This window comes from Saccopteryx leptura, chromosome 4 (assembly GCF_036850995.1).
Source record: "Saccopteryx leptura isolate mSacLep1 chromosome 4, mSacLep1_pri_phased_curated, whole genome shotgun sequence".
Classification (NCBI taxonomy): Eukaryota; Metazoa; Chordata; class Mammalia; order Chiroptera; family Emballonuridae; genus Saccopteryx; species Saccopteryx leptura.
This window is the reverse complement of record NC_089506.1, coordinates 124,302,356-124,310,378: the sequence shown is the minus strand read 5'-3', so window position 1 is coordinate 124,310,378 and position 8,023 is coordinate 124,302,356. Positions and strand designations below refer to the sequence as shown.

At 58.7% G+C, this 8,023-nt stretch overlaps 1 protein-coding gene across 1 annotated transcript; it reads left to right on the top strand.

The window, feature by feature from the left end:
• Nucleotides 1-1,378: 1,378 nt before the first annotated feature.
• CBX4 (chromobox 4) lies at nt 1,379-7,602 on the top strand. Its single transcript, XM_066381443.1, has 5 exons — nt 1,379-1,672; nt 1,819-1,862; nt 2,993-3,058; nt 5,128-5,194; nt 5,473-7,602. The coding sequence occupies exons 1-5, from the start codon at nt 1,604-1,606 to the stop codon at nt 6,874-6,876; spliced, it is 1,650 nt and encodes a 549-aa protein (XP_066237540.1). The 5' UTR covers nt 1,379-1,603; the 3' UTR covers nt 6,877-7,602.
• The last annotated feature ends 421 nt before the right edge of the window (nt 7,603-8,023 follow it).

Below are 8,023 nucleotides of genomic sequence, written 5' to 3'. Positions count from 1 at the left end.
ACGCTCAGCCAAGGGATTGCGCAAGCTTCCTGCTTCAGGTCCTTCAAGAGCTTAGAGCCGAGGCCGGACACACCTCAGGCCAGGCGCGCCCTGTCCCTCCCACTTGGGCCGCCCAGCAGGGTTCCCAGTCCCCTTACTCCCCACCCTGACTCCACCGGGGCCCTGCGGTGGCGCCCTCGGGAGGCCGTGTGGGGTGTAGCCGCTCTCCGGCTGGAGCGGCACCGCGGAACTGAACGCGCCGTCTCGCCGCCACCGGAGGTGCTAAACTTCGCACTCCGCGACTTCTCCAGCTCCGTCGGGAAGGCCTCAGCTAGGCTGCCTGTCCGGGACCAGGGGACGCTTATTTTTGACAAATGCTTGGCTTTGGTCCATTCCATTCATCTACCCTTCCTGCGGCCCTATCTGTCCCTATTCAGCCTCAGCCTCTTCTCAGTGCTCCCGCTCCCTCTTTCGATGCCTTTCGCGGGACCCCACGAAGTTCCCTCAAGACCCCAAGAGGACCTGGACATTCACTGCGCCCCCTCTCTGTCCTCTTCGCTTCTTGTCCTGCTTGGGGGGGGGGGGCGGTAATGCTGCTGGAAACAAAGTATCTTGGCCCTACCCCGCTAAGGAAAGGGTCTAAGGTAAATTGGAAGCCGATCAGATCAGGGTGCGATCGGACTTGGAGCCCCCTTCTGGTAAGGTTCTTGAGCGTTAGGGCGCCAGGCTGGTTGCTCTTTGTCCCCCTCCTTGTATATTCTCCACGCTCTCCCCAGCGAGCCTTTGCACCCAGTTCTCTTCTCTGGGCCCTTTCTCTTCTCTTCCTCGCCTTCCTTAAATGCCTAAAGCCTCGCGGGGCGGGGCGGGGCGCCTTGGCGGCGCGGCACTTAGGGTGGGGGTGCCAGCTGCCCCCGCTCCGATTCCGCCCCCTGCTGGCAGTTCCCCATGCATCTGCACATGACGCAATTCGATGCAACTGGATACGAAGATGGACGATTTGGTGGTCCCCAGCAGAGGTCCCCAGAAGGTGCACACTGCGAATGAGAGGTTAAGGGGATGTCCACAGTGCCAGGCGAAAGGCGAGGGGTCTCTGTAGAGACCGTCCGGGTCCTGTCACACTCTCCACCCCACTAGGCTCTCAGCCGATACACCTCTCCTGCCGGGTCCCGCTCCCTCCTTCCAGCTTCCCTAGACCAGGCTCGAGAATCCCTTCCTCTGCACCTCCCCAGCGCCCTCCTCCTCTCAGCCTCCTCCCGCGTCCTTCCACCTCCCCATCCGCACCCAGCACTGAGGCCTCCGGTACGCTCAGCTGCGCCAATCCCGGCTGCGGCCCGCCCCCTGACGCCGAGCTGGGCCCGGCGAGGCTCCGCCCGCTGACGTTCGGATTTGCATGAGTTCTTGTGCAGCCGCAGCCCGGGTTCAGTTGTCTGAGCGAACGCGAGCCGGGAGTCGGGGAGGGCGCGGGCAGCGGGGCTGGGCTGGGCTGTGCGGAGCTAGGGGCGGCGGCGGCGGCGGAGAGGGCAGCGGGGGCGTCTCGGCCGGGGCGGCAGCGGGGCGCCGGCGGGAACGAGCAGTGTCTGCAGCCGCGCCGGCTGCCCGCGCCCCGGCGCGCTGCGTCTCGGCCATGGAGCTGCCAGCTGTTGGCGAGCACGTCTTCGCGGTGGAGAGCATCGAGAAGAAGCGGATCCGCAAGGTAGGGCTGCGCGTAGGCGGCGGCGAGGCGGTGAGGGAGCGCCGGCCCAAGCAGCCCACGAGAAGGCTTGGAGGGGGTGGGGAGGCTGCGGGCTGGAGCCGGGGATCCCGCGGAAGCTGATGGAGTGCTGTCTCCCCCCCCCGCAGGGCAGAGTGGAGTATCTGGTGAAATGGAGAGGCTGGTCCCCCAAGTAAGTAGCCGCGGAGGGTCGGGGGATCCGGGTGTTGCGGCGCGGGGCTCCAGGGCTCGGGACCCGCCGGGCTTGTTGGGGGGGGGGGGCGGGCGAGAGGCTGGGTGGAGGTGGGGTGGAGGGAGGAGGGGGTGGGGAAGTCGGTGGCAGGCACCAGAGAAGCCGAGCCGCCGAACCCGAGCCCGGCGCCCTGTGTTGTGCTCCGCTCTCCGGGAAATGCCATCACTAATTTATGCACTAAAAGGAGCCGGAGGAGCTAGAGAGGCGCGGGGCCGAGCCGGGGAGGCCGGCTGAGGGAGGGAGGGCGCAGGCACTGACTGATGTGCAGCAGAAAATGGCTCCTTTCCCCTTTCCCTCCACCGAACGGCTCCATATTGCAAAACCAAAAAAAAAAATTTTTTTTTTAAAGCGACGAAAATGCAATTGTGTGCCTCTTCCCTCCTAGTGGTGCAAGGAGAGGAAGAAAAAAGGCAGAAAATGTTGGGAACTGTCACTGCAGCGCTTTTGGTGGGGAATTTCTTTTTTTAATTTGAAATGCGAAGGCACCGGATGAAGACAGACGCGCAGGCAGGCACACTCACACTCACACACAGAGGCATATTTTTGTGTTGCTCAGTATTTGGGGGTGCTTGTCTGTGACAGCGGGCTCCAGGGCCGCGAGGGGTTTAGGGGGGGCCCGCTCGGCTGGCGGTTATCGGATTAGGGGTCAAATAGAGAACGCCTGAAGTCCTAGCGGAGACTTGGGGCTAGGGAGACAGGAGGGCACTGCGACTTTGCATTTTGGGTGCTTTGCATACAGGGTTCCTGGTGAGCAAAGTGGCTTTGGAACATGTCGCAGTAACATGCTTAAAATTCTTGACAACTGCAAAATAAACTGCTAGTTTCATTTTCCTTACCCCTCCCCTTCCTGCCCGTGAGTGTTTATTTTGACTTGGGGGGGGAGGTATCAGGAGCCGTGTCAGGTCTGCAGAACCTACCCTCCAGCCCCCACACCCACAGCTAAGGAGCTTTTAGTTCATGAAGACACAGTAGAGCCTTCTGTCATTCCCTACCTGGAGGTCACAACTCTGGCTCGGGGAATTTTTTTTTTCTTTTTTTACACCATGTCCCCTTCCCTTTTCCTTTGCAAGATATAACACGTGGGAACCTGAGGAGAACATCCTGGACCCCCGGCTGTTGATCGCCTTCCAGAACAGGTGAGCTTTGCCAGCAGTTGCCCACAGCGGGACCGTGTGTGGGAATGGGAGAGTGGGCCACGCAGTCATAAGGGGGAAGTGGCCGAGAGGGGCCAGCGAGAGCCCCCTTCCCCCAACAGGCCTAAAAGGCATGCAGCCTCGGGCTTCTCTAACCAATGTCCTTGGCGGTTGCTGCAGCCTGGGGGTGGGGGTGGGGCGGGGCCAAAGAAGGCTAGCCTTGTGTTTTGGGGGCTTTGTGGAAAGGTCTGTGTCCAAGAACTCGAGTAGTGCCTCGTCCCCTGAAGGCCCCCTCCCATCCCAATGTTGGAATCCCACCCCCAGAGCCAAGGTGTTGCTTTTCTGCAGCCACGGGCTACTTGACCCTGTCACGTCGCTGGGCAGCTCCAAGGGAGCTGGCACTGTGAAACCAAGGGACGTCAGGGAACTGAACTTAACCTGTTGGGGGCTGGAGAAAAGTTGACAAGACCTGAAGCCCCCACCGTCACCCTCAGGGAGCTTGGGAAAGGGGGGTCAGTTTCCGGTTGGCACTGGGTGCTCTTCACAACCTCACTGGGCTACTTGGTAGGTGAGCTTGGCTCAAAGGGTGTGAGGTGGGCGCTGCCTGGTGGTAGAGGTGGTATCCTACCAGTGGCTCATCCTTCTGCACACAGATGCTTGTCACACTGCAGCTGCTGCAGCTGGGTTCACTGCCTGGTGGCTGTGGTTCCCTGTTTCGGGAGGACAGAAGGGGGAAGGGCTGGAGAGAAGGGGAGGAGCGGCAAGGGCTCATGGAGCTCGGCTACTGCACTGCCTTCCATCCTCCACCCCCCTTTTATTTTACATTATTTCCTGTGGTATGTTTGATGCTAAAACTAAACTCTACACCCTGGAGCAAGCAACCAGCGGGGAACTTGCTCTCCAGCAATGCAGGGGGAGCGCTGAGAAGGTATCCTGCCCCGGCTCCACCTGGGAGTTCACCACCCTGTAACCATGTCAGCGGCTGATGCCATGATGCCATGTTGCATAATGGGTCCCCGGAGTAATAAAACGCAGGCTGTTGCAACGCCATGCAACTTCGGAGTCAGTTCTCGGCTGCCCCCCGCCCCCCCTCCCCAGGCTTGGCGGAACTCCCTTGAGTTAGCCCACCAGTAGGGCGTGCCTAGGGTTGCAGGAGAATCAGTTTCTGATGCAAAAATGGGCTGCAACATTGGCCAAAGCCAGAAAGACATCCCCTTCTCCCATGGAGGACTGGCCAGTGCTGGGACAATCTGTCCCCCAGCCTCAGGTCACCCTAGGCCACACCGCAGGAGGAAGCCTGGCAGTTGTATTGACCCCCACTGACGCCTGTGGCCTTTATTAATTTGGAAATCGAGGGGGCCGAGCTCTGAGAAGGGGCGGGGCTTGTGCTCTTTCCTTGCTCCGCCCAGCTTCTCTGCCCTGGCTGCCTTGGAGCGGGTTCACCAGGCGGCTGCAAACCTGGCCAGACCTCAGCCTCCTCGGCTGGCCTCCGCCCCCAGCCCCTAATTGGCTCATTTGCCGCTGTGTAAACAAGGATGCAGCCCTTCCCCCTGTTTAATGCCTAGCCTTTAGGAAAATGAGTCCTCCTTTCTGCCAGTGGCATTCTTGTCTGAATCATAATGAGGTCATTAGCATCCTGTGCCTCTAACAGGAGGGTCGTGGTCCTTAAACACCTCTTTTGGGCTTGTGTGCATCCCCTGGACCCCTGGACCCACTCCAATTTACGCAGGACCACTGGTCCAAGGCAGTGTCAGTGACCCAGTCCTGAACTGCCATTTCCCTTGCGTAAAGGTAGGGTTGGGGGGTGGCAGCAGTTCAGGTGCGGCCCTCAGAGATGGGGAAGCTGTTCTCAAAGGACCCCTTGGGCAGATGAAGGTCAGTGCCAGCATAAAGTGGGGCTCTGGAACTGACTGAGGCACCCAGCTGGTTTCAGGGACTTTCTGCCTTGAGTTCTTGATCCCTTTGAGTTTTGCTGGCCCAGCTGCTCACCAAAGGTGGGGCATCACTGCGGGTTGGAGCATAGCAAGAAGACCCTGAAGCTAACAGAGCTGCCCTCTGTTCTGTCTCCCCAGGGAACGGCAGGAGCAGCTGATGGGATATCGGAAGAGAGGGCCGAAGCCCAAACCTCTGGTGGTGCAGGTGAGAACACCCGCTGACCCTGGGGCCGCCCATGAGTCTTTCCCTTTAAGTTGCTACTTGAGCTGCTTCCGGGCCTGAAGGGGGTTGGTTGGGAGAAGGCTTGGGGAGGGGGCAGTTTCAACTGAGCACTCCTAATTCTTTTCCTTTCTACCTGACCTTTTACACCCCTCCCTGATAACACAGTTACCCACTGGGTGAGGGTTGGGGTTCTCTTGATTCTGGAGGCTGACTTTATCCCTCCTTACACCTTCCTGTCCATCTCTGCCCCGTTCCCTCAGGTGCCTACCTTTGCCCGGCGCTCCAATGTGCTGAGCGGACTCCAGGACTCCTCTGCAGACAACCGCACCAAGCTGGAGCTGGGCACTCAGGGCAAGGGCCAGGGGCACCAGTATGAGCTCAACAGCAAGAAGCATCACCAGTACCAGCCACACAGCAAGGAGCGGGCGGGCAAGCCCCCACCACCTGGCAAGAGTGGCAAGTACTACTACCAGCTTAACAGCAAGAAGCACCACCCCTACCAGCCTGACCCCAAGATGTACGACCTGCAGTACCAGGGCAGCCACAAGGAGGCGCCCAGCCCCACCTGCCCGGACCTGGGTGCCAAAAGCCACCCGCCGGATAAGTGGGCCCACGGAGCAGGAGCCAAAAGCTACCTGGGAGCCGTCAAGCCCCTGGCACTTGCTACTGGGGCTCCGGGCAAAGGCTCTGAGAAGGGCCCCCCCAATGGGATGACACCAGCCCCCAAGGAGGCAGTGCCAGGCAATGGGATTGGGGGCAAGATGAAGATCGTCAAGAACAAGAACAAAAATGGGCGTATTGTGATCGTGATGAGCAAATACATGGAGAATGGCATGCAGGCGGTGAAGATCAAGTCCGGAGAGGTGGCAGAGGGCGAGAGGCGCTCTCCCAGCCACAGGAAACGGGCCTCAGAAGAGCGCCACCCCCCAGTGGACAGGACTTTCAAAAAGGCAGCAGGGACAGAGGAGAAGAAAGTGGAAGCTCCCTTTAAGAGGAGAGAGGAGGAGGCACCTGGCGCTGGTGACCCACAGCCCCAAGAGGACACTTGCTCCCGTAAGCTCTCCCCGACCAAGGAGGCCTTTGGGGAGCAGCCTCTGCAGCTCACCACCAAGCCTGACCTGCTGGCCTGGGACCCAGCCCGAAGCACACACCCACCCTCCCACCATCACCACCACCACCACCACCATCACCACCACCACCATGCGGTGGGCCTCAATCTCTCCCATGCTCGCAAGCGCTGCCTCTCTGAGACCCACAGCGAGCGGGAGTCCTGCAAGAAGCGACTGACAGCGCGTAGCATCAGCACCCCCACCTGCCTGGGGGGTAGCCCTGCTGCTGAGCACCCGGCTGACATGCCCCCTGCGGCCCTCCAGCAGCCCGAGGTCATCCTGCTGGATTCGGACCTGGATGAGCCCATAGACTTGCGCTGCGTCAAGTCACGTGGTGAGGCTGGGGAGCTGCCCAGCAGCCTTCAAGTGAAGCCTGAGGCGACTGCGGCAGTGGCAACGGTGCCGGTGACAGCAGCCGAGATGCCTCCTGCCGAGGCCCAGGACGAGCCTGAGGAGCCGCTGAGCGAGTTCAAGCCCTTCTTTGGAAATATAATTATCACCGATGTTACTGCGAACTGCCTCACCGTCACTTTCAAGGAGTATGTGACGGTGTAGCCCCAGGGCATCAGAAGAGAAAGCTCTATCCCCGCGGGAGCTTAGCACCTGGAGCCTGGGGGCGGATTCCTCCACTAGCCCACTTAGGGGAGATCCAGACCAGCCCCCAGCTTGACCCCCAAAGCCGCAGTAACCACATCCCTAGTATCCAGCTGTGTGGGATCCTTGCTGGGGCGCAGGGCCGGCCCGGCCCCTGCCCCAAACTGGCGCCTTCCACATGGTGCCTGTGGTCTCGCCCCCCCCCACACACACACACATCTGTTCCCCTCCCCTTCCTTGCGGACCTTCCGGACTGACAGGGCAGCCACTGCGCGGCGGTCTCAAGAGTTATAGTATTATATTTTAACCGTGCTAACTTGTCAAGTGCAGACTTTACTCCCGTTTGTACGTGGTGTTATTATTGAAATGTATTGTTTGAGCTCAAAAGACCCTACCACCCCCTGCGGGTTGATATCTATATATTTATTTGTAGGTATTTATATATTGAAATATAAAAGCCTAGATTTATGGAGTTTCCTCTAGATCATGTTATATTCTATATCAGACAAACTATTTTCTGTTGACCCTTCTTCCCGTTCATTCAGTATTTCGTTTGATTTCATTTCCTTCCCTTCCAGGAACTGCAATACCAGTAACCTTGGTATATATTTTTTGATACCGTACACATGGATGTGTTGTTTCTATGTGCAAAAAAAAAGAAAAAAAAAAGTTTGTTAAAAAGCTAAACGAGCTCTCTAGAAACTGCTGCTACTAGAAATGTCTAAACTATAAGCTTCCAATTATTACCTGCTTGAATGTAAATATTAAATGGAGATGTTGAAGGTGCATTTTCGATTTTGGAGATTATCACAGAGGGAGCATAGGAGGCACCCTTGTGGACCCCTCCCCATCCTTCCTCCTTAGGTGTCAGGGAGGAAACCTATTGCTCCTGCGCTAAACCTTAGCAAAGCAAAGAGGCCTGGTTTCCAAAGCAGAGGCGCCTGCACTCGGGAGGAGTAACCCCGCTCCCCGGAAGTCGAGAGACACTTCAAATGAGAGGGGGATTTCTGAGGGGGGTGCCAGTGGTGTTCCCACCCTGAGGACCCAGGGCACTGGCAATCCTGGGATCTGCATGGGTGGGGTGAGCAATCTGCAGAGACCTGGGTGA